General features: G+C 42.8%; 2 protein-coding genes across 2 annotated transcripts in view; one reads left to right on the top strand and one right to left on the bottom strand.

Annotated features, from left to right (window-relative positions):
- Positions 1-154: 154 nt before the first annotated feature.
- NCEH1 (neutral cholesterol ester hydrolase 1) lies at positions 155-21,113 on the bottom strand. The gene is made up of 5 exons (XM_076341357.1): positions 20,953-21,113; positions 11,065-11,293; positions 9,126-9,195; positions 6,536-6,707; positions 155-5,047 (listed from the first exon to the last, which is right to left on the bottom strand). Exons 1-5 carry the CDS (start codon positions 21,088-21,090, stop codon positions 4,430-4,432), a joined length of 1,227 nt encoding a protein of 408 aa, XP_076197472.1. The 5' UTR covers positions 21,091-21,113; the 3' UTR covers positions 155-4,429.
- A 4,749-nt stretch (positions 21,114-25,862) lies between these two features.
- ECT2 (epithelial cell transforming 2) overlaps positions 25,863-26,235 on the top strand; it is a 29,252-nt gene continuing 28,879 nt past the window's right edge. Inside the window, exon 1 of the mRNA XM_076340663.1 lies at positions 25,863-25,926. The gene's annotated coding sequence lies outside the window, so the exon portion shown is untranslated. The remainder of the gene's footprint in view (positions 25,927-26,235) is intronic.

Here is a 26,235-nt window from a genome sequence, read left to right as displayed (position 1 = left end):
ATGTTTCCTGCCTTGAAAACAACCACCTTGGCTTTGGTTCAGCATTTCTTCAGGAACTCTGAGGTCTCCCGTTTGTTTCACTGACCTCTGCTAGGTGAAAACTCAAATTGGAAATGTTGTACATCTGGGGAAAAAAAACCCAAACCACCACAGATATATTTCACTTTATTTATTTGTTCTTCATTTTGATAGCACATTTCAATCACAGTTGCTAATTAGATCTTGCAAGATCTTTCCCCTGCACTGGGAAAGAAGCAAAAAAAACCCGGTCATGCATAAGATATTGAATGCATTCATCAAGTATGTTGTACTTTGGGGTTTTAAACATCATAAATAAGAAAACATTAAAGCAGCTGGTTTTGTTTTTTTCAACATCATTGTTACAGATCATAGCAGCTTAAAAGGTTTAAGACAGGTTAACTTACTTCTAATATGTTTATTTGAAAAAGTTTCTAATAAAGTTTAGTAAAAGTTTAAAAAATATGCCCATGATGCACCTAATTAAAAAATATAGAGGCCCAAACACTACAAAATAATGTTTTAAAGATAAAGCATTTCTTTTTAGTTTGTAGGACTTAAACCCACAATGGCCTTTCTGCTTTGGCTAGGGATGCAATTTTGGAATCACTTAGATGGTTAGGAAATTCAAGTTATTAATGATTTCTATGCACCATGAAACATCTTTAAACAGGTCTGAGTTTTCAGAAATGCCGAACACCCATCCTTTAAGAAATCTTAAGCTAGGGAGACAAAACCTCTATTTATTCCTGTGAATATCGGCCAAAATACTGGGGACCTGCTAATATAGTTCCTAGGTCTATGAAAGTAGGATACAAATGGCTATAGGTTCTGTTACGTGAGCTTTTTTTTTTTAAAGCTTACATTTGAATGCTTTGACGGCCATCAGAAACAAGATATTCTTGCAATGGATAGATAGTGTCTAACTGTAGGAGCGGGGGGAAAAAAAAAGCAATCTTCAAAAAGTAGTTAGCCACACTTGTTGATTTCGTGAAAAGATAAGTAAACAAATTTATTGACTATCTTCTTTTAGAAGACTAACTTTTTACTGTGCACAGGTGAAATATTGTTACAAATACTTGATCTGATCCTACAACATGCAAAGTGCCCTGAACTGCTTTGTGAAATAGCCAAGGAATGAAGGTGCTGGGTATGCCCGAGGAAACACTTCAGGAGATGTAGGAGTAAACACATGAACAAATCGAGGTGTTGTAACACTCATTAATCTTAATCTCTTGCTATCAGGCATCAGCTTTCTGTAACCATGCCTGCCGGCCCCGGGTGAGCTCTCAGCTGCCTTAGTGCTCTGTTTCTAGGAGCTTGCAGTAGCTCAGCTGGAAACAACCCTAAACTTTCAACTTCAGGCACGGGAACTGCGTGCAAAGGAAAACAAAGCAAAGTAGGAGGAAAGCTGAATTTGGACTAACACTTACTTCAAGGTTTACACTGAATTTTACTCGTGTCTTGTGTGGCTATATACTAAAAGGCTTTTTTATACCTGGAACTCAGACCTCTTTTTATATGTTATCCGTCCGTTACAGGATCTGTCACATATCTTTGCAGCTATCACGTACTTAAACCATATAGCTGAATGATAAAATTAGTCAAGATATTTTGACAGAACTAGTTAATACTGTAATATCTCATCCAAGTTGTGCTGTGATCTTGGATGTCGCGTCAAGCTGGTGGTGACTTAGTAAACACATTCAGTCCAGTTATATACTTACTACCATTTCTTGTGCCAAGACTTTAATGTGCTTCAGTGCATAAAGGAAATTTACAACCAACTCCATGAATATATATTCCAGCTCTCCATTTCATTTCAGTTAAAAAAAAAAACAAACTAGCAGTAATTATATTATAGTTTCCTAGCAGATATTTATAACTTAGATATAAACAAATGCTGATCTAAAGCTTTGCAGACAGCTCTCAGGCAAACTTAATTATTATAGAATTTATAGGAACATTAACCACTTTTTTTCCAGTACTATAGTTCCTACTATCTTTTAATGATGGCAGGTGGATATAAATTACATCTTTTCTGACATGGGTTTACTCTTTAAGTGGGAAAACCAGGAAGAAGTCTGTTGTTACAACTCAGCGTAACGGTATTTTTTTACTTTGTGAGTCATGGTCTAAAGTCAAGTACATGGAGCTGTCTCCATACAGTGGAAAGGACACTGGAGCAGACCCTTCTTCAAGATTAGTAATTTGTCTTTAGAATGGACATAACTTTCGTTGCTGTCTAAGTGTAAATTATATCTACTGAAGTTCTGTTTATGGGGGAAAAGGAGGAAAGAGGGTTTAAATCCAGAAAAAAAGTTTGAATTCTTCCGCAGTGTTAACTGGGTATCTTGACCGAAATTTATTCCGATTCAGATTGTCACTCAGCCGCTCTAATTCCACTGAGTCTTTGTAACAAGAAGAATCTGAGCCACTGTTGAAAAAGCTTTGGCTTGTGACCTCTGTGTGAACCTATGCCCAGAAATGAGTTTCAGCCTGCATGACTGAGTCTACATTGAGGCCTTGTCTCATTAATAGCTTTTCTTAATACATACGATCACATTAACAACCTGATGTTTCTAGGAAGCAATGATTCAGCCAAGCCATTCTCTTATTTAAATACCAGTGAAAGCGGACTGGTCTGTATATATTTTAAATGATAGAAGGCAGTTTGATCTACCAGTGCCTTTTTTTTTTTTAAAGAACTTTTCAGAATCCTGCCATAAGAAACGCTCTAATGAAAGTGCCTTTGTCATGATCTCCCAACAGCCAAGAAGCCTCACCTTACGGTACTTTCACAGGAGCCAGGACAGAGATGAGCTAACTGCCCAGGAGGACCCGCAGCCTAGCAGCACCACCCACCATGGGGCTGGCTGCTCGGAGCCAGCTGTTAGAGAAGGATGGAAAGTCAAAAGCTACGGGAGCTGTTCAGTGCCTGCCAGTCACCGTCACATCCGTGTGCTTCACCAACACCTGTGGATTCAGCTTCACAGCTCCTTTGTGAGGGAGGAAATTACTGCTCCCTCTCTTGCAGAAGAAGAAAGTGAAGCGTAAGGAGATTAAGTTATTCTCCTGCAGTCCCACAGGAAGTCTGTGGTAAAGCTGAGGACGAATTTAATCCACTAGTTTAGTCGTGGGACAGCCATTCTCTCCTCTTTGCCTAGAAACACTGGGCTTTTGACACAACCTTCATTTCTGCAAGCAGTAAGCATCCTGCACAACATACACTGCCGCAAGTTGTTTCACTTCCCTGTCCTGCTTGTCTGGAATTTACAGACTGGCTCAAACTGTAGAGATTTGTTGCACAACAGTGAGATCATCTTACCTAGCGTTTTGGGTCAGTCTCCAAGACAAAGTTTAGCTGCAAAGCTCAGATTTAAATCTTCCATATAGATTAGAGCCCACTTCTATTTGCTTGCTTCCCTCCTTCCAGGAAGCATGAAATATAATAAACACTACAAGCACAAAAGAAAAGTCAATGAACAAAAACTACTATTATTACAAACATTAGTGCAAACCACATAGTAGATTTTTTTTTTAGTACGCTCAGTATTTTCTGTAAGGAGGTCGTGAAGCTGAGGCTTTAAACACTGCCGAAGTCACATTCTTGAGCCAAGTAAGTAGTCAGCTTTGAAGCTCACATAAACAACCTGCATTCTGCTGCTACACATAGTATTTTATCCTATATATTTGTATGTATGCTGTAATACCTTTTATTGAAAATATATTTAGTCCTGTGCTTTTATAAAATATAAATAACTAAAAGGCAATAAAGATCAAATTCCAAAGCTGAATTACATGTTTTGCTAGGAGACTTGTCTAGCATCATCTTAACTGCCTAGAAGAACTTTTTTTTTTCAAATTTAAATAAGCCATTTGTCTATGTGCCTGAAAGCCAACACCTAAATCCATGCTTGACATTCAAATGCATAGCTCTGCTGTCAAAGGTGAGAGCGCTCACACTTTTTTTGACATCAAGTGCTCACCACTGTTGAGCTCCCATTTTTACATATTCAGATGTAGATGTAGGTGTTTGGCTTTACCTCACATCATTTGAAAATCGTGGCCTTTGTGCCCAATTAAGAGTCAAAGCTTGAAAGTTGCAGCCAGTTAAGAATGCTACAGGAATGCTGATCTCCCTGCTCAACGCTTGTTTATGTTTGGCAATTATCATCTGAAAGAAGGGGGGGGGAGGGAATCAAAGTTTGAAAAAGTATTTCTCAAAATACTTTGCTGGGCAAGGCCAAACGAGCTAGTGAATGCTGTAGTTAGTGGTCTGTAACCCCCAGCAGCTGCAGCTGAACCGATGAAGTCTGAATTTGGAAAAGTGCACTTTTTCATTGTTTGCTCTTTTGCAAGAACAGACACCAGAGTTGAGTACCCTGTGTCTTCTAGAGAGTCTCTTTCTTCAGAGGTTTTCATCCAGCCATTTTATATAGCTGTTTCTGGTCTGAATGCCTGCAGAGAAATCAGTAGGCCAAATGGTGAATATCATACAGCCATGAAAGCAGTCATCGAAGTGATCGAGCGTGACTTCCACACCGGCGTTCTCCAGGCGCTTGGCGTACATCACCCCGTCATCTCGCAGGACGTCATTCTCACAGGTCAGGATGTAAGTCTTTGGCTGCAGCTGCAGAGTTTCATTTTCTGCAAGGAGTGGGACTGCTCGTACATCAAGCAGAGCTGGTATCTCCTGGATGATTTCAGCCTTGCCTGTGGTTTGTATTACAGGCTTGTAGTTCTTTTTGAACGATGAAGGCAGTAGAGATGTCCAGTTCAGACGTCCTCTGAAAGAGACAGCTTGGCCAACGTCAAGAGCAGTGTGGTTGTTAATCAGCAGTGAGTGAGCCAAGTCATAATTACCATTGAAATAATCTATCCAATAGTTGATCATGACATAACGAGGAAGAACGGGCATATTCATGTTTTGCTGATAAGAAGGTGTATTGAAGTCAAATGCCTGAAGGACTGGATAAATTAAGGCCTGCAGTTTTGGTCTGATGGTCAAATGCTCCTCTTTGCTAAGCTGTGGGAAGAATATAGGACAGGATTGGGATTATAAAGAAAATAAACATTACAATATCAACCTTAAATTCATATAAGCCACCACTCATTTGACAATTTTCAGGCTGAATTCTGTTCTTATGCAGGTAATGTCGCTCTTTTGGCTGAAATATTAGCAGCCTGATCTTTTTCTTCTCTTGTAAGGATGGCCATCCAGTATCCTGCCTCCAACAGAAATCATTGGCAGAAGTTGAAAGGTGTAAGAAGAAAAAAAAATAATTGTAAAGTGGCATTTAGCTACCACAGTTCCCAGTTTAACAATTTGCAACTGAAGGTCTTCCTGAATCAAAGGAGCTATTCTTGCTTGTAACAGTTTTTAATAGATTTTTCTTCCAAGAATTTATCGAATTGTTTTTTTGCGCATATGCAAACTGTTGGCATCCACAGTTTTCTCTAGCAAAGGCTCACTACGTACAGAAGCACCTCTCTGTGTTTGACTTGAACCTGTCATCTGCATTTGATTTGAGCCTACCAATTATACATTTGGTGCCCCCTAATCTTTTTCTGGAAGAATCAGCAAACATGAGTTTTGCTTCATCTTCCACACAAGATACACAGTTCTCTATCATATCTCATCTTGTCTGTCTCTTTTTCAGGCTGAAGAATCTTAGTGTATTTAACCTCTCCCTGAAACAGTCCTACATCACTGATTTAAAAAGAATTATGCATCAGGGAAACGAATTAGGAATGCTGCTTCCAAAACATGGTACTATCATGTTCATCAGTCCTTGATATTGAAACTTTAGTGTAATTGTCCCTTATTCATTTTTTCACCCTAATTCAATATTGCAAGGTTGTCATAATAATTAGTTGCCTGGACATGGTATCTGCTTTCTCATCACCAATGGTTATGGCAATACAAAAAAGCTAATAATAATATTTCACTCAACCATGAAAAATATTATTACTTGCCCCAGGCTGCCTTTAAAATCTTTACTAGATTAAATTCAGATTACATTTAAACTGCAGATACACAGAAGAAATTTCCTTAAAATTGCAAAATGCTACAGGAAGACAATTTAATAGAAGAATTAAGCTTCATTTATTGTATAGTTTGTCCTTCATTTGTAAGAAATAAAAATATATTTTCAGAGACAAGCATCTAAAAATGGGAAGCTAAACTGACAAATTACACATGTACTTAGTTACCTACTTAGGAAAATAAAGAATTCACCAGCAAAAGGGGTAAAAAAAGTAATTTAGCTACTTGCTCTTAAAATCTGGCCCATAACAACTCGTAACTGTAGTAAGACATTGCAAGCTATGTGATTCATATCGTGATTGACTCATTTTTCTTCAGTAAAGTGACTAGATGCTGGCTTTCTACCATTCTGTCTTTAGGGTTGGCATATCACCTTGTGATGACACAGCACAAAGAATCTGTCAACCTATATGCATCACTGAATTAGGGACTGTTGTAGTGTAATACATAACAGACACTGGATGTTACCTGCTGACACACAGCAGCTGCCAAATTTCCTCCTGCACTATCGCCAGAAATTGCAATTCGGCTTGGGTCAACTGAATACTCAGCTAAGACATCAGGCTGCAAAAAATGCTTAGTAGCACGAAAAGCATCATGGAATTGCTCGGGGAAGCACACCTCTGGTACCAGCCTGTATCTACAAAGAAAAGATATGAGAGACAATTATTACCGTTGATGTACCTCTCTTTCAGCATTAATAGGTGATATCAGGTATTCCTTAATGGCAAATAACTATTTCATTAGGATAAATATTACGGGAAAAATATGAGGTGTGTAATACTTTTGTAAGACTTAATCTTATAATTAATGCTCTAATTCTGAAAGATTAATATGAACCCATTAGATATGACTAATGCCAAGATAGTATAAAATTGTGCAGCACTTTCCTAGAATTTCCCAATAGAGGATTTCATCAGACATATAAAAATAAATGAATATTTAAAACACCCTTGGCAAGGGAGTCATTACAACCAGGCTGGTTTTGATCCAAATCCCCACCTTAACTAGCACAAGGGAGAGTAAGTCACATACGACCAACGGATTCCACAGAGCCAAACAGCTAAGCAGTTCTGTTTCCCGAATTTACCTATGCTCAGGAGAGAATGAATCTCGCTATACCTCTGTGCCATGAAATGAACAATAGCCAAACAGTGAATACCAATTTGCTCCAATGCAACAGATTCAGTAATTCCTCTTCTTTATCGAGGAGTGGAGCAGGAATATACCCATTGCACAGGTGGAGAGACTGAGGCACAGAGAGCAAACAGTCTGCCCAGGAACAGTCAGCAGCTGAGTCCCATTCATGAGATTTTCTCAGTTTCTAAATAACAGTGCAGGAGAAGCCTGTTCATATTTACTGAATAATTTGTAATCTAAGAGTTGTTACTAGGCCTTATGGTACAAAGCATGTCTTCTGTTTGTAGCTTTTCAATCAACAGATTTTACATTTTCTCAGTAGAGCCGAGCAAAACAAGCAAAATAAAATCCAGTTTTCTGATTCAAAATATTTTCTTCGGCATCTAAGCTAAAAAAAGTTTCATATGCAGAATAAATTTTAAACTTAGGTTACATGAAAAGTGTTTCAAACTCCAAATCTGACCTGCTTTCAGAAAGCAATCTATATATTGCATCAACTACAAAGGAATACGAGAGAGTCCTTTGGGAACTCCTTGCAAAACTGGATAACAGACGGTGCATATATCATGAAAGCGAGACGTGCAATTAAACCAATGAGAAATCTAATTAGTCTTCATTAATTGAGTACAAATGCCTTGACTGAAAGATATAATGGCTAAGGAGAAGAGGTAAACAATAACTCAGAGAAGCAGGCAGAATTATACTGCCATAAATCAGAAAAGGAATAATAAGGAACTTTTCAATACGGTGATCGCTGCTCGTCTGGAATAACCAACAGCTGCTTTCTTACTGTTCATTGTTTCTACTAATAAACAACAAAGAAGTAAAAAAAAAAAGCGACCCTTTAAAGTGCGCTCTAAGTATTGAATGTGTAACATCAACTCCATATAATTAAGCTGCAATTAGATCACAGAGCTTGGTATGTAATCAGCTGCAGGTGGGAAACTTGAGTAGTTCTATCAAGTGATTGGGTTTGCAAAAGAAAATATTAAAGTTGACAATAAGGATGGGAAAAGTACCAATCAAGTTGGAGTCATCTAGGTAATGTAGTTAGCTAGTTGAGAGGTTTGTTTACCTTGGAATTGTTCAGCTAGTTAAAAAAGCAGCCCTGCTTCTCTGTTGTCTGGCACCCCGGCAGTCCTCTGCGCTTGAGTGGAGCACAAGGCTTAAATGAGATGACTGGAACAGTGGGAGACTGAGAGAGCAGCAGGAAACTGCCAGACTCCACGGTGTATTCTGGCTAATGAGCAGGGGTAAAATGATTTGATAATTTTTATGTCGCAGACCCTTGCTCAATATGACTTAGAAACTGTGGTTTATTGACAGACTTCAGGGGGGGTTAATATATCTATTTTCATATTTTATATATATTTTTAATATATATATTAAAAAAAATGTGACTTGCAGCAGTGGGAGTGGCCACTGAGGATGGGAAAAGTCCCTCTTGCTACATGAGGAGGCATAGAGATGTGGTTCAGCCTTCCTTCAGGTATGTATCATGTCCAAATGTGTCTGGGTTTTTTGTTTGATTGTTTTTAAAGTTCACAAGTATTTACAGAATCATAACTTGGCACTTGAGTGATCTCAGGTTTTAGCCGCACTCCTTACATGTAGATACAATTGCAAGATGCATTAAAATTTGCATTTTAGTATTTATCCAACTGAATTAAGTGCTACTCTCTTTTCCCACATTTCTGCCTTCTAAAATGACCTCTAAAGTAATTAGAAACCCAAATGAATTTTTGATACCATTCCAATTTGTTGTAATTTTAAAAGGGTAAAAATATCGGACTGGTAAAGAGAATTATTGTCCAAGTTAAAGCCTTATACACAAGCCAGTAAAAAGGGAAAAGCTAAAAGAACTACGTTACATATTTCTAACACTTTAAAATTACTCAATTAGTTTTAGATTACTCACTCAACTGAGACAACGACAGCGTTGAGAGATTCAGCCATGATTCTGCAGAGATTGTTATAAAGGCTTGTTCCTGGAATGAAAGGACATGAGAGTCCATTTATGTCAATAGTCGCAAATCCGTACGTAAGCCTTCTCAGAAAATATGAAGACATAATACAAATATAAGCAAAGTAAATGAGACCAGCTTGCAATAGATAAAGTGCCAAATACATATTGTAGCGGAACGAGTATAATTCATGCCTTAAGAAGTCCTGCAGTCTAATGCTTTCTTTCTCATATGTTTCTTGGTGACTTGGGGCATGTCATTTCATCCACCTATCACAATTTTCTCAGCTGGGCAAAATTTAAGGTACCCAGTGGCTTGGGGGCATTAGCATCCAGAGACAGTTATCACTGTATGAGTCACTGCTTGTTGTTCATTTTATTATAGCATGCATTGCTTTGATTCAAATGAGTTGCCCTATTAACATCAACTGAACTACTCATTTAAGGGAGGATAAATCACAGCTATCCTATTTATCAGTGGACTGATTTTCTTTAATTTTATTCCTTTCCAGTTACTTAATCATTGGTTCCCGGTACTATAAAATATACTAAGACACTAAGCGTTTTCTAAAGTATCTAGTCTTAGAATTTAGTATTTAGCTGTAACATTTGTGCCATTAACTTCTGCATCTTGGACTCAAAGATAGCATCTGACATAGCTGAGTTATAGTCATCCAAACAAAGCGCACTAATTTAATATAAACTTTTGCACAACAAGAGTCATATGCAAACTGTTGCAGAGCGAATGAGGTGGGCAGGACGCTAAGAAACATCCCTTAGGCAGGCCTAAGAAAACCCATCTCAAAGCACAATTCCTCTGTAGGAAGAGGAGCAAAATTTTTAACTGCTGTAGGACAAGGAGACTGGGATTTCCAAAGGCACGCAAAGGACAGATTTTAAAGTTATTTTGGAATCTAAATCTCCCTTAAATCATGGTCTAAGTGACTTATACATGCATAGTCCAAATGCAATCAATACAGTCTTTGTTTTGGAACGTTTTGGAAAACCCTATCAATGTTCTTTTTCTGTAGATGCGGCCACAGAATGCATCAGGGCTGTATGGACTTCATGGCATCTCAGGAGCAAGGGGGAAGGAAATCAGGGAAGGCTGCTATCGGATCTGGATCTCGGGGCAGCCATGAGAACCACACGCCCTTTCTCCTCCCAAGGCTTTTCTCCTCCTGTATGACATGGAAGGATCAGTGGTTAACTTACCGTTGTCTATAGCTATACCTTACTTTCTCTGATCATGTTTGTGGCTTCCAAGTTAATTGGAGTAAATAGCATTAATTTTCAAGGTAATTTCTGCTAGTGGTGGCCGTGGTCCCCTAAGGGAGGGGGCCAAACCATGGGACGGGCACCAACCTCCACCCGTTTCCTTCATCACGCTGTCTGTTGTCTGTGATCAGCAGCATGTATTCCCACGTATGCGTTATTTAAGAGCCAAACATTAGCAATGCTGCTACATGCAGTGTTGTTCAGCCCACTCTTCTACTAATTATTGTGTGAAAATGGGGCAAAACCCTTATACTGGATCCTGATCACCAAGGATCGACATTTGCACATGACCATAGAAAACGGGGGACTGGCCCAAACAGCCCATCCAGGCATCCCAGGAATTTAAACAATAAGCTATTTTGTCCTCTCGGGATGTAACAAAATTAACCTTTTGGTCCTTTTACAACTCATGTGTAGATAAGATATGCGTTTCTGCTGTGTGTTGACGGTATTTTTCCCCTCCCTCCTTAGAGCTGATCTACCAGAGTGGAGACAGTTACTGCTGAATTCAGGTACCTCTTAGCAAAATCGTCACCCCTGGCAGGAAAAACAGCTTTTGGCTTCCGCTAGGAGAAAACCAGACCAGAATCCTATTTAATTACTGGCAGGCACATACTTGCACTTGCTAAGGCCCAGCCCCCTCCGTGGATGTAAACAACACTGCGCTTGAGCCTTTCATCTTGCTTTGCAGGAGGTTCAAACACTCTGACTTCCACACCGTCAAAAATAGCATCCGTGATGTTAATGTCTTCAGAGGAGACAGACTTCAGCTTGTCAAAGGTACAAATCAAGTAATTCAGAACTATCAGGTGATGGCTGAGTCTCAGATAGTGAATCAGGTGACACTAGGAAAAAAAAAAGAACAAAGAAAAAAGGAGATTTCTGTTACTTCAGAGCATATCATACGATACTGCACTGATGTGTAATGCAACCATCTTCAAAGGGCAGGTCCTATAACGAAAACGAATATGGATTCTTAGAATATTCACTGGAAAATGAATGATTATCAAAGACCTCTAATACTTTTAAAGCTGTATTAAAACAAAACCCTGTCCATAAAAGATTCTCTGTTGTCAAAATAAGTCAAACCACGAGCACTACGTGGATCAAGACAACTGTGAATGAGCACTCAGATCGCTGCCTTTGAAAGACACCTCCAAAAGGAGATGAACCTCACCAGCATGCTCCGCTGTGGGACTTGTGAAGCTCCGCGGACCATTGCCAGCAGAGGGCAATACCGCACAGGCAAAATTTTTGTAGTGGTATGTATCAAAAATGCAAAGTATTTCTCTTGTTCCACCCCAAAGCATAAGTCTTTCCACCTACAAATTAAGAAAGTTCTCAAGGATTGCAAAGAAATTTGAAAACAGGAATGGTCTCAAAGGAATATAATGCTTCTTTATTGGCTTGTCCCGTATTTACCTGCTGAATTGGGAAGGATCTGAAACGCTATCCAAGAACCATGGCAGGTTAGTGATTTATTTTTTTTCCCCCAACCCCAGAGACTAAAGTGCGTTACTTCTTTTGTGCGAGTGTGTAAAACACTACAAAAAAATGAAGAATGATCTGCTCTTTCTGTCTCCTTATGGTAGAAGGAGAGAGATTTTATCCCCTTTGGCTATTCAGGATTTTTATGTTTAATTTTTAAACTTTGCCCTGAATAGATTAAAAACCTATTTCTCTCAGCAAACAGTACTGGGATCCAAGGCACTCCTCCAGCCTAAATGGTCACGACCTGCTCCCCACATATGACTTGCACACTATTTGTAATGCATACTTGTTCCTATTCCCTAGCTGGTACAAAAGGGGTGGCAAAGGGTGAGCCAAAGGACTGCAGGGACTACGATGTTGAGACTGGCCATTAAAAAGTAGTAGGGGTCTTTCTCCTTTTGCAAAGTTAATCTCTATCCTAGCAAGGAAGGCTAGAAATTGGATAATCGGCTAAGCCTTTTGTACAACTTTCTCAGTCAAGGCAATGAAGTTGGGAGTTAAAATTAATACATATGCCTAATGTATATCTTTAGGACCACTACCATAAAGAAAACTGTCAGCGGTGACCTTTTATTTTACATACAGGTAACAGATACTTGGAAGAAAAAGTGTACTGTTAGGAGCCGTGCAGCTTGTCTACGCACAACTGTTTTACTGTTTTAATTCTGCTGGTACCACCAGTACAGCGCAAACCTGCTAGTATGAATTAAAGATGCTGACACCTGGGAGAGCGGGGTCACCCAGGTACCGGTCTGACCGCATTCACGTTGTGAAGAACAGACAGTTGCCCTAGTTTCACCTGTACAAAAACTAAGTGGAAGCCAAGTCTGGTTCCTCATGACAGACATGATTTTGCAAATAAGAGTTTCACAGTCCCTTTCTGGTTTCTATTATCTGTTCACAAGGACAACTATCTCATTTTCTTGACTTGGGTTTCTTTACTATACTTCTGCAGTACCGTTTTCGCAGCCACTTTTAGTGCCAAGTTTCAGCTTCTCTGGCAGGAGTGCCTGCTCATGGTGAAGGAAGGGCTAACGGAGGCAAACACACACCTCCGGAGGAAAAGCAAATTTCGAAGCATTCAGCAGCATCCATGCCAAAGAATATCTGCCTCCTTAGGTCCATAGCCCCAGCTCCTTACATGTAACTTTTTAATCTGTTATCATTAGTTTGAACATAAAGAAAATGAAATATTGGCTTTCAGTCAGGTGCTGTATAGAAAAGGCCCTGCACAGCCCCACTTCCACTGCAGATTGCTGTAGAAAAAGACAATTCTTGAAATTTTTCCCAAAAAAGTCTATGCCAAGTACAATGGGCTGCTATGCGAGCGGGGAGAGGAATCCACTTCCAAAACAAGAATTTACAAAAATTACTTTCTTTTCTTGCTTTAGCTTGCGGTAACGTCACCCTGCTGAGATAGTTTGGTGGGAATCAAAATTTTAAGATGTTTGCTGCTTTTTGGATGGAATACCTTTTCTTAGTACTGCAAGGCTTTTCTCTGGGAGAAGAAACACAAAGTATCCACCCGGCGGGAAGAAATGCTGAAATCACAAGGCTGTCTGTATCTCTGAATTTCAGATCATTCTTTTCTCCCACCGTTACTTAAAAATTCCCACAGAAAAACCCAGTTCGAGTTTGAAATCTGAAGAGCAATACATCTATTAATTATTTGGCAGACAATTTGCTGGGCTGCCACTGATGTAACCAGCTAAAGATCTGATCCTCTGTGTGCCCCATGGAGGCTCCCACGGAAGGTAACCACTGGGCATCAATTTTAGAAATACTGCCAGGGAAAACAATGGTTTTGTACATTTTTTTTAGCCTGACTGTGTTGCAATAGACGTCCCATTTTAGTTTTCTCCCCCCTTAGTTCACATTCTTTGTAGAAGAGATTACCACATGTTCTCTGGAATCAGAAATGTTTTGTTTTCAAGGCTAGTTAGTGTTGTTTGCTGAGAAGTGTTTTGCCCTGTTCTTTAACCCACAGAGCACTGTGGCCATCTGCAGGTCATCACATGTTTTCATTCTTCCCCCCCCCCAATAGATTCTTTCCAAGAATCCAAAAACCTGGAAGAGATGCTTTGTACACCAGGGCACAGAAGCAACAGTCCTAATTTTTTTTGGTAGGCATAGGCAGTTTTTTTGCCAAGCACTTATCATACAGATTCTTTGGAAGTATATTTATCTAATCAGCCTATTTGGTTGTCATTTATAAGGCATCAGGATTGCACTTTTTGCTGGCAAAGAGCTAGTCTTGTCCAAAGTTCTTACAAATAAAATTATTTTTCCACTCTATAAATAAATCTTTAAAATAGATATATCTTATCACTCTGTAATATAACTACTGGCAGAAGAAGATGTGTTTAATGGTTGGCTAACTCTTTTCTAGGACTATGTTGCCACCCAAAGGGCAGGCCTGCCCATCCTGTTGGCTGTGCTTCCCTGGCACATTTCTCGTGTTGGCACTAATGAACGCAAAGCCTCAGAGCATGACCTTGCTGCACCAGCTCAACATGAACCCAGCAAAATCAGAGAAACAACATGAAACTTCAGCCAGGTCACCATCTTACTGATAACCCAAGGCAGGAAAGAGGGACTGGGGGAAAGGATGGGACCAGCCCTTTTGGCAGCAGTCCACAGCTGGCCTTAAATCCATTATAAAACTATCTGGTCATCTCATGTGAGCAATAATTGGTTTGATCTTTGCTGGTATTAGTGATTTTTACCGCCCTTCCTGTGACAACATGCAGGACTGCTACAGGCTATCACATATAGCACTTAAATATATTTGGGAATTATGTGTGTGTATATGCATGTGGAAGAGAGAAACAGCGATGTTCTCTGGTGAAAAGGGAGAGAAGACAGTGCTGTAATAATAAAAGCTAGTGAAAAGCAAGAGAAAGCAAAAGGACAAGGGGGAAATTAAGAGACTACAGGAAAAAGTAAAGACACTCACAGAAAAGAGGAGATGGTATAAAGATGAAAGCCCTGTGGGCTATTAGCCCTGAATTGCTGTGCCAGCCACAGACACCACACATCACTCAGTCTGGGTCACAGTCGCAAGTTTTCCCATGTAACTTTATGCATCCATCTGAATAAACACTTTTGTTTTCTGAACAGGTAACTGGGGAAACATGGCTGGTGAACTTCACAGCATTATGGACTGGACTGAGTAATGGTCTGACACATACTGAGAGAGCTCAGCTGCTGGGAAGCGAGGCAGAGCTGGATGAGCAGGAAGACCCCAGGAGAGGAGGACTAGGCAGGCTAGCGAGGCAAACGTGAGTGTTTTGCTGATGTTTGAACCAATTCAGCAAATAACCACTGTGGACATATGTCCTGGTTTTGGCAGGGATAGAGTTAATTTCCTTCCTAGTAGCTGGTACAGTGCTGTGTGTTGGATTTAGGATGAGAACAATGTTGATAACACACCGATGTTTTAGTTGTTGCTAGGTAGTGCTTACACTAGCCAAGGACTTTTCAGCTTCCCATGCTCTGCCGACTGAGAAGGCTGGAGGTGCACAAGAAGCTGGGAGGGGGCACAGCCAAACTGGCCAAAGGGACATTCCATACCATGTGACGTCATGCTCAGTACATGAACTGGGGAAAGCTGGCCGGGGGGGCCGCTGCTCGGGGACTGGCTGGGCATCGGTCAGCGGGTGGTGAGCAATTGTACTGTGCATCACTTGCTTTGTATATTCTTCTTCGGATTTTATTTTATTTCAAGTATTAAACTGTCTTTATCTCGACCCCCGAGTTTTCTCACTTTTACTCTTCCGATTCTCTCCCCCATCCCACCAGGGGGTGGGGGAGTGAGCGAGCGGCTGTGTGGTGCTCAGTTGCCGACTGAGGTTAAACCACGACAAGATATTACAGTAGCCCTACTGACAATCTATTGCTCATTTCTGATTGCAGCTTTTCATTTTGGGACCGTTGGCTCCCCATGACCCATGGCTGCCTCGGCAGCAGTGTGATTTACACTCACATGTAATGCTCCCCAGCTCTCCAATAAGTCAGGCAAAGCAACCACTACAGCCACAATCTCCTTCTCTTTTACCAGGACATCCCTGTAACAGGGGTTTTCAGGCAGGGACAACCCAGGGACCCCCCTAGAGACTAAACTGTTCAAGACTGCCACCTTCCTCCTGGTAAATTCTTTGGTGAGGGGTACCAGATATTGAAAGATTTAATTGATGTAGGAGAAAATTTTCAACAAGTGAAGAAAGGAGTCAGGTTTGTGATAAAAAGCAGACAGAATGAACAAGTAACTGCTCTAGAGAGGCACCATTACTTCACCTTTAATCACCAATATCTGTCCCTAAACTATCAGGATTCTTCTATTGGCTCCTCAGCTGGTAATTTCATGAAGAATCTCAAATGCTCACTGCTACTATGCTTACCTCCCTCATGGACTTTTACTCTATATTAGTCATGTGTTCTGTATTACAAAAAAAATCCAAAAAAGTTTTTCTGTTGCTAATGTCTATTAACCTCTAACAGTACTCAGCGCATTGGGATTCTTTGTCCTTGTATGACTTCCAAAGCTGACACTATCTGGCTTCACATCTCTGACCTTTAGCCACGAAATTATTGCAACAGGTCGCATTCAGACAGCGCACAAAGGCAGCGCGCCTCTAAAGCCGAGCTGAATCTATCAGCTGCTTCCTCTACTGCCTTCACAGCTGGTCAGACCAAAGGTCCTGCACTGACCTTTCAGGCCTCGGCAGGATCAGGAATTAAGCAAACAGCTAAGGCTCTTTTTTCATACTACACTACTTGAGACTGAGCCAAATGTCACTCATGACTAAAATGAGTCATGATGCTGGAACGGGGCGACTGAACTGTCTAAGACTAAACTTCCTACCTTAAAAGATGCAGTCACGATCCTCAATTTGGCCATCACTTTGCAAAACACATTAGAGTCCAAAATGCCAACTACAGTATCTGTAGTCAATAATAGAGATTAGTGAAAAATAAACAGGATCATTTCCCCATTTAGCATATTGTTTTGTGTGCATTTCAGGCAGTTTATCCTGTTTAAAGGTGAATGTCTATTTTCTTTTATTTTACAGAATCATTTCTTAATGCAGGTGCATTATTGCTCAGTAAAGAATACCTATTTTTAATGCTGTTATATAAAGACAGTCCTCAAAGACAAGTGCTCTTAGTTTTATGTATTTCCTTTAGAACTGAAAAGAAGCCAAGACTGTTTTACAGTTTATTAATTAGAAGCAGAAACTAGATTACACTTTAAGGTAAGGTTTTGTGCATATACCTATTCATCCATGATGATCTGCTTTTATACTAGATAGAGACAGAAGTTATCTGTTACTGCAAATTGGACTTCCAGTGTGGTTCAGTTTCTGCTCAGGTGCCACTGCTGTGAGACCTACCCGCCACAACTAGCAACTTGGTTTACCGTAAACCAATTCCAAGACGGTGTTCTTGCATGCAAAACCATCGACAACTTACTTGACTGGCTACAACTATGATTTACATCTGTCCAGAAGTCACATACTCTGAAATATATGGATAGATATATATTAAAATGTTAGAAAGAACTAATTACTGTTTTCTCTAATCCTGAATGTTGATGTCCCATGCCCTAGATTTTATTCTGAAAGCAAGTGAGTGGCAGAGAAGCATGAAGGAATCACTTGGCTGATGAGAACAAATACGAGGATAGTTTTCTCCCCTGTACAACTGGCTGCCTTCTTCCATATGCATCTATCTGATGGCCTCTGTGCCAACCCATTTGTCCTTCCAAACCTCTGCTAACAGCTGTCCCAGTTCGAAAAAATCCTTTCTTCCTTGCCATGCACCAGAATAGCAAGTATCTTGACAATGGTGTTCAGAAATAACTTTTTTCAAAGGGCTTATTAAATAAACATATGCTGCTCTCTTTATTCCAATAAGGGAGAGGGGTTAGAGCAAGAGTGAAAAATGCCTGTAACAATCCTGCTGTTAACAGCAGAACTATGAAATGTTGCTTTAGACACTTCTTGACAGACACCAAGTAAAACAATAACTATGGTTTAGTCCATGGCTCAATCCCATAATTAATTTTATGTGGCTGTCCAAATTTCAGTGGAGCCAAGTTCTGATGTATGTACATAGTTTTTCATTTCTGATCTAAAATTGTGTTCTATCACTGTTTTCTGTAAAAATGTTACCATGTCCCATTTTGGGTCAGGTGAAAGGGGCAAATTACTCTCATTCTCAGTTAAGCACTCTCACATCAATTCATGAATATTATTAAAGTCTAAGTTTCTGTTTTCATTCTGGGGCAGCACAGGACATTAAAGAGGGCGCAGGAACAAGGCTCTGACAACCCAGCTCAGTTTCCAGCTCCACCACTGGAATTTTTGTGACCTCAGATAAGGCACTCCATCTCTTCCTATCTCTGTTCCCCCCAGTTTAAGATTAGGATAACAGTATAGGTCCCCTTCTGTAGTATGTTTTGAAACCTACTTACAGAAACTGCCCTATAAGCAATACGCATTTTTTTAACCATGTGATTATACTCGAACATTTGAAGTGTCTCATGCTGAACCAGGACACTGAGTCAGTCCCAAGCTTGTAAAAAAATCTGTAGCTGACTGGGACAAAACTCTACATGGAAATGCAAAACCTTATCATTACTACACTGAAAGCCAGTGACAGCCTTATTATGTTTTTTTGGTAGTGATTATTAATGCACTGAGAAAACAAACACATTATCCGTAACAAGAAATTGTCATGCTTAATTGTCAGAGTCTTCACAAATCTATTTCAACATAAGCAGAAGACACTTAATTGTATTTGAAGCACATGAAGTTTCTTTCATGCTCTTGGAAAGAAGGATTACAGTTTTCAGAGGTTTTGAAGTCAGAAATGTACTTCTGTCTGCTATCAAACCTACAAAGGAAAGTAATAAATAGCAAGCTGAAAATACATTCAGAAGTGAGTGAAAGTTCAATGGTCACATTTAGAGAAATGTTAAATGATTTGGTCTTGCAATAACCGGTAGCGGAAGAAAGGAGAAGCTGAGCTCTACAAAAGGACATACACTTTATTTTATATACACACACAAAAGCTGTCTAACAAAGTAAATACTCAAGCTTAACTTTTACAATCCTAGCTTCAGTTCACACAGTTCTGTCTTAATGGCAGTCATTTATTCCTGACTTTGTGTTGTCTCTCAGTGTTGGAAAGACTTTTGACAGATGACAGATGTGGGCACCTCAGCCCTGCCTGCCAGTTTGCTCCAGCTGCCACCTGCCAGGCTTTGTCCTGCCAGCTCCTCTTGGGATTACGACCTCTAGAATATCCCAAAAGAGATACCCTTCAGCCTCTAAGCTAGAGGCACCAGAATTCATCTGACTATGCCCAACATACCACATAAACAAACAACGTGTACATAAGCCAACAGCAATATACATATATATAGTTACAGTCATATGATTTTCTAAAGATAGGTCTCCTTCAGCTGGAGGTTATGGACTTGATTCAGGTGTTCCTGGCTGAACTGTTAGGATGTGTTTTGCAGGCAGCATGCTGCGGGGGGGGATCACGGCCCTTCTGTCCATACCATCAATGAATTTGGTCAAGCTGAGTGCTTGCTGTTCAGTTACTTGAGTTAACAACATGGAGCAAGGAACGTCAAGCCATAGATTTTACTGAAGAATGAAGCTATTGCGGGCCATGTCTGCATAATATTCATAGCAGACATGTGGGAGGGTATGCAAGCAAACAGATTTTATCCTATACAAGCAAACAGGTTTGGACACTGTGTGGTTCACTCTCCTCGTGCTTCCCAGCATCCACAATTACTGTATTAGGAACACAGAAGGTACATTCCCATGTAGTCCTTTTGGTATCCATTTATGGGCCCTCTGTCCATTAATTCATTTAATCCCTTTTTGAATATGCTGATGCTGTCGTCCACTCAAAGTACACATTTTTGTACATTTCAGAACCAACTTAGTAAACTGAAATGCTGCTAGGAAATTAAACAAAAAAAACCCAAACCAACTTTCACATACGTAATACCTTACATTGGGCCTGACCATGACTGATCAGTCCTTGTAAGAGATCAGACCATCCTAGAAGAAAATAAAGTTCACAGCTAAAGCCATTATCAGAAAGTTTGTGATCTCTGTTTCATGTCAGCATAGAAACATTGGCAGAAAATGAGGGAGGCATCATGAAGTGACATAACTGTCATGTGTGTCTTGTGACAAAATCAAGCATTCAGAGTTTTGTTCAGTAATACGATTCCAAATCAAGGCAGTTTAATATTTGAGCTTCCCTATGTCTTCTTTCCCTATGGCATACTTAATGCACCAGAATAAAAACCATTAATTCTTTATTTTGACCAAAAGCCTGCAAGTTGGAAACCAGACTAAACCACACCCAATAAGATCTGTACCGTGAAACCCAGAAGAGAAGACTGGATGCCAGCTTTACTAAAACGCGCACGCTTGATTTACTGATCAGGAAAAAACAACGAGCAGCCTGGGGTGACCCAGCCCGGAGCTGCTGCTGCTGCTCGGGAGGCAGAGCATTACATCCGAACCCAATTCCACTTTCCCCTCCCGGATGCGGTAACGACCCGGTACAGCGGAGATCGGCCCCAGCTCTAGCCCGCTGCAGACGCGGGTGTCAGCGATGCTGGCGACTCGCCCCTCGGCTCCAACTACAAAACGCCGCCTGCGGCGCGGCTCTCCGGCTGCGCCGGGTCCCCCTCGGGCACCAGGGACCCCGGGACCGGGCCGGGAGGGCTGTGCGGGCTGCGGGGGGCCTCCCCCGGCGCGCCGCGGAGGACGCCGCTCCCGCTGCGCGGATGCGCGAAGTGCGCTCCGCCGGGGCGGACACCGAAACCCGTGGGCGCGGCCGCCGCTTGCAGCCGCCTCCGCCACTGGGGCGCGAACCAAGCCCGGCGGGGAAGGCTGGGGGGGGGTGGGGTGTCTGTCCGCCTCTCCGGAGCCGGGACCGGGGCCGTAAGGCCGGCGGAGTCGGGGCGCCGCCTTACCGTCTGCTGCACTGCCCGGAAGGTGGCATCCAGCAGCATCAGCTTCCAGGGGTCCGACACGGTGCCGGGCAGCGGCAGGTACACGTAGTAGGCGGCCAGGGCGGCCAGCGCTGTCAGCAGCACCCAGGCGGCCCGCATCGCGACCGCTGCCGCCGCCGCCACCACCCCCCCGGCGGTGCGCGGGGCCGCCTCGCTGCGGCGCCCCGCGGGGAGCGCACCGCCCCAGAGCCGGCCTCCCCCAGAGGAAGTCCCGGCGCTTCCGTCCCCGCCGCCCCGGCCCGCCGGCAGTGTGCCAGCACCGGGTGGCGGCGGCCTTATCTGCGCCTCGCCTCCGCGCCCGCGCAGCGCCGCCCCGCCCGGCGCGGGGCCCGCCCGCCCGCCGGGGAGGCCGCTCCGCGGAGCTCGCCGCGCTTCTCGGCCGGGGACACGGCGCTCCTGCCGCCCCCGAGGAAAGCGCCGGCCGGGGATCGGCGGGCTGTGGTGCGCACGGCTGCCGGGGGCTTCCCCGGTGCGGCCGGGGGTCCCTCGGGGGCAGGGGCTGTGCCCGGCCTCGCCAGCCTGGCCTCGCCCCGCCGATCCACACGAGGCTGCCTTGCCCGCGGCCGTGGGCTGACAGAGCACCTACATCGTGTGCTAGGCCACCAAAGGCCACCAAAAGCTGCAGTGGCTCCTTCTGACTCCCCTTACCCACAGCCAGGCCCGCATCCCTTTGCCCACCTTGGGCTGACAAAAGCATGTGTGTGATTCTGCGGGGGCAGAGCAGGCGGCAGCGACCCGACCCACACGCAAACCCCACCGGTTTGCCTTTTCAGAGGTGCACGGTGGCAGCTCTTTGCCGACAGGGAACGGGAACACCGGTGTCCAGGCAGAGTTTGCTCTTCTCCACTGAGCCCAGGGGCTGTGAAGGAGAGATGAAGGCTGTTATCGGGGATCGATTCCAGTCAATCCGGGAGGATCCCAGATCCAGTGTGTTTCCGGGAGGAACTCGGGGACACCCTTATTTTAGCTCGCTAAATAAAGAAAAGAAACTATACTGTTTCCCATTTAACACATCACAAACCAATTCCAGAAAGGAAGTTTTTTTTTTAAAGTGTGTTTATTTTGTAATTTCATTTTGGACTGGGAATTTTTTTCTTATTAACCTTGGTCAGTAACAAATTTTGGTTTACTGCAGGAACATTTCTTGTACCTAAGACAACAAAATTTTCTGAATAGGCCTTTTTCATCCCCATAAGCACTTTCCTGTCTGATAAAAACCCTCTCTTTGCAACATGCAGGAAATATAAATACTATAGCGTTCAGCCTTGACACAAATGACTACTTAATACTTAGTCACAGAGCTGTCCTGAGCAAATCAAAATACTTACTTAAAAAGCCAGATTCACATGCATTATGAATCTAATGCAGAAAAAAGAATGAGCACTAATTTTAACAATAACATTGCTTTTAAAAATGAATTCCTAATACTAAAAAGTCACATAGGAATATAAATAGAGTCCTGGAAAGGACAAGTTTCCTTTAAAAATTGACATGAAAAGGTAATAAAGGAAAAATATGTTTCTAAGAAGTAAAAGGTCAGCTTTTAAGCCAGCTTTACTAGAATTTAAGTAAAACCTCGCCGATTCTAAAGGTCGCAGAAGAAAGTTTCTGGAATTTGTGAGGAAATAAGACTCTCAAGCACCTTTAACCTTTTTTCATAACAGCAGATGGGAGTTTCTGTAATTTTCACAGTCGGTTTTGAGTAGACTATGGATGTGAAAGGGCTGTTGGGAAACAAGCTTTGTCAAGAAAGCAGCGCAAGGCGAGATTCCTGAGGTCTCAAGCTTTTTATACCGAGTTGTCCCTTTCTGCATTATTTTGTGCTCACACCTTCTCTTTTACCTTGTGCCCTGCTCCCCTGCCTCCTTTGCTTTGCGTACTCTTGCTTTCCCAAGCATCTGCCCCTAAAGTCCACACCCAGGATCCTTGAGTGTAATAATTTGTACCTGTCTCTTTCAACAAAAATCATTGTTCCCAAACCTCCGGCAAAACTGGGTCCAGTCCCACTCCTCTCTCATCTACTTATCTCTTCGAAAAAGAGATAAGGCTGGATGGGATCTTTCTGAGGTTTCTCATGCTCCCACTAACCCCCACATACATCTTGTGCTTGATCACATTTTGAAAGCTACTGCTCTGGCTAAACTGAATCAATAGCTCTTTGAGGAATCTGTTTTTTTCCAGGCACTTATAAAGAAGTCAGTTGGTTGAAAAAATAAAACGCTGTGGTCTGAGAAAGATTCCTTTCTTAAAAAAAAAAAAATAGATAAATTAAACCCCCAGACGCTTGCAAGATATCTAGGGGACAAGCAGTCTACCTACTCACACCCTGAAGCCAAGAAACGGTTGCTAGACAGGCAACTTCCAGAGACAAGGCAGGGCACCAAGGTCTCCTTCAGGCCTCTCGAGGTCCCATCAGCTCTTCTGATGTGGCCTCGTTGTCTTTTTCCACAAGGTATGAGATCCCTGCTCCCATGAAGCTGATGCAACAGGACTCGTTTAATGATTTAATCTCCTGGCACTTTTCTCCCTGTGGGTGTTACTGTGAGAGGAAACTATTTAAGTATTAAATAAATGTTATACTCCTGGGTTACTGATATCTAGATAACTGGAAGGAACAGCAAGTTTCAACTGCATGTTACATTTTACACAACAAAAAATAACGTGTTTCTATTTCAGAACCTTTTATAAGAAAAGCACAGATTTTTAAATGTCAGACATAAAAAGAATAGTAATTACTTTTTGTCATCAGTCTTGATGTGAACTTTAGCGAGAATAAATGCACTTGGTTAAAAAAAATCTTAGCCGCTTTTCTTAAGTGATTACTACCTAAAATTTGCCTAAGTTCTGTCAGTCCCAGGAAGGATAGCTTAAGATAGTTCATCAGAATACCCTAGTTGCTTTATGAGACTGTAATTCTAGATTTTCAAGTATATTAAAAAAACGGCCAATGTCCAAGCCACTCTTCATATTCATAGTCAGCCTGTATTTATGTACTGAATGTTTAGGTATCACTTACATTCTTTTTAAACCTTTAACTGAGAAGTGATGCATATATCACCTGTTAATCCTCAGCCCCGATAAATATGCTTCTCCTGTCTTTGCAGGCACAACATTTTTTGAGAATCTAGAGGTCAAGTGGAAATTAATGTACAATCATCAGTATCCTTCCCAGAAACTATACTGCAGAACTTGTTCCAAACCTAGGAGAAACCTGGTCCCTGGTGCAGGGTGTGAGGGAATCTGAAGACCTGGCTGAAAAGGACTTGCAAAGAAAGGAGAGAATGGGAAAAGGCCAGTGAAGGGTGGCCTGGCCTGGAACTGCAAAACGATGGCCCAAACTGGTACTTCAGGGTGACAAAAGGACCTCAGGTTAGGCTGTATTTTGACTGTAAGTCATTGTTGCAATCACTCTATATAAAATAAAGTAATTGTAGGACTGCATAATAATTGGCTGACTCAAGTGTCAAAACTGAAATGGCCTCCTTCGTTTCCAGGCTGTTATTCTGAAATCTTTTCCTCAAGAAAATAGCCCTGATTTACGTGTACCTCACCAGAAAATCTTTATTCACATAAACAACACCCGCTATCTTTTTCTTCTGCTTTTCCTATTCTGTTTTTCTTCCAAATCATAAAAAGTCAACGGACTCTTACTGGCACTAATGGCTGCTGGATCAGTCATGAAAATGCCTGAACTAATAAAATCTGTAGTATAAAAAAATGAGTAAGATCTAAGAACTCAATTTGGCATATAAGAATTTAGGGTATAATAGAAAATTCTGTAAACAGAAAATATATCTCTCAGTCTTTTTACATTGAGACAGTGAGACATTATGCTAAATCAGGTTTCAGAGATGCTGAGCCCATATGAAAGAATTCCTTTCCAGATCAGAAAGTTTTAGTATTAGAGAAAATTAAAAAGGATGGTAAAGCATTTGGTGTAATTAATGTTTTGGGGTTGGTGCCATTGAGTCAGCTGGTTGACTTTCATCTTGACCAGTCATATTTTCTCCTGTCAGCTCTTTCCCCTTGTTTCCTATAAACTGATTATTCTGAAACTCAGCATAATAGATGCACACTAATATCCTCGGCAAGGCAGAGCTTACTAAATTATTAATAGCATTAATATTTTTATGGTGCCCACAGTAATTATTTATCCTCCCTTTTGCGTAGTGCCTCAAAGGTGGTCTGAAGGACAGCTGGACACGCTGTGCCCCGCAGAGCCCACGACGTGACGGCCTGGGTCGGGACACGGTGAGGGGAGCGGCGACAGGCAGGCCCGGCGGGCTGAGGGGAGCCGAGCCGCGGGCGGCCCTGCTGCGAGTCTCCACCGAGGGACGAGCCCTCCCGCACACGCTACGGGCCGTTAACTGCTATCTCCGTAAGGCCACTGGACATCTGTTACAGCGGCTCTGGAGCTCCCCGCTCCCCGGCATGCGGCCTGCCCTGGCCGGCACCCGGACAGCGCCTCAGGCTGGCGGCCGCGCCCGCGGCTACCCACTCCCGCCCTCCCCCCGCCGCCGCTGCTGCTCCATCCGGGCCTCTCCGCCGGGGCCGTTGGAAGCGTTCGAAACCCTCCAGCAGCCAATCAGCGCAGAGCCCCCCCTCCCATTCAGCAACCTGCTCTCGGGTACTTCAGCAAAAGCCTGTTCGTCTGCCCAGGAAACTTCCCACCACCAATGGGAGACCGCCCAGCCAAGAGCGGCAGGTGCGGCATCCAATCAGAGAGGGAAGGAGGCGAAGCGCTGTCCAAAAAGGGAGGGGAAGGGGGCGGGACATCGCTGAGAGATGCCGAATGAGGTGGCGTCTTACAGAGGGCCAGTGGGGCCGGCAGCCAATGCGCGGCGCACTTAGTGCGGCGGCTCGCTTTTTGAATTGGTGGTGGCGGTCGCTCATGGCGGAGCTTGTCTTTGCGGTTGGCGGCAGGTGGCATCGGCGGTGAGGGGAGAGCCGGCTCTGGGCGCCGGGAGCGGGCGGGTGTGGCGCGGGGACGCGGAGCGGCGTGGCCGGGATGGGGCTGGGCGAGGCCGAGCCCGAGGAGGACATCGGTGGGTGCGGGCGGCCTGGGGCGGGGCCGGCTGAGGCGGGCCGGGGGTTGTGTCTAGGGCACCTGTGAGACCTGGGACCCTCTCGGGGCAGCCCCGCTGCTCAGCGCCGCCCCGGGCCCTCTTTAGGCCGTTAGCCGTCTCCTCTGGGCAGAGCGGAGTTCCGGGCCCGCTGGCACCTGCTAGCTCGTAAGGTGAGAGT

Source organism: Aptenodytes patagonicus, chromosome 6, assembly GCF_965638725.1.
Source record: "Aptenodytes patagonicus chromosome 6, bAptPat1.pri.cur, whole genome shotgun sequence".
Taxonomy (NCBI): domain Eukaryota; kingdom Metazoa; phylum Chordata; class Aves; order Sphenisciformes; family Spheniscidae; genus Aptenodytes; species Aptenodytes patagonicus.
The sequence above is the reverse complement of the archived record's forward strand: the minus strand, read 5'-3'. Positions and strand labels throughout refer to the sequence as shown.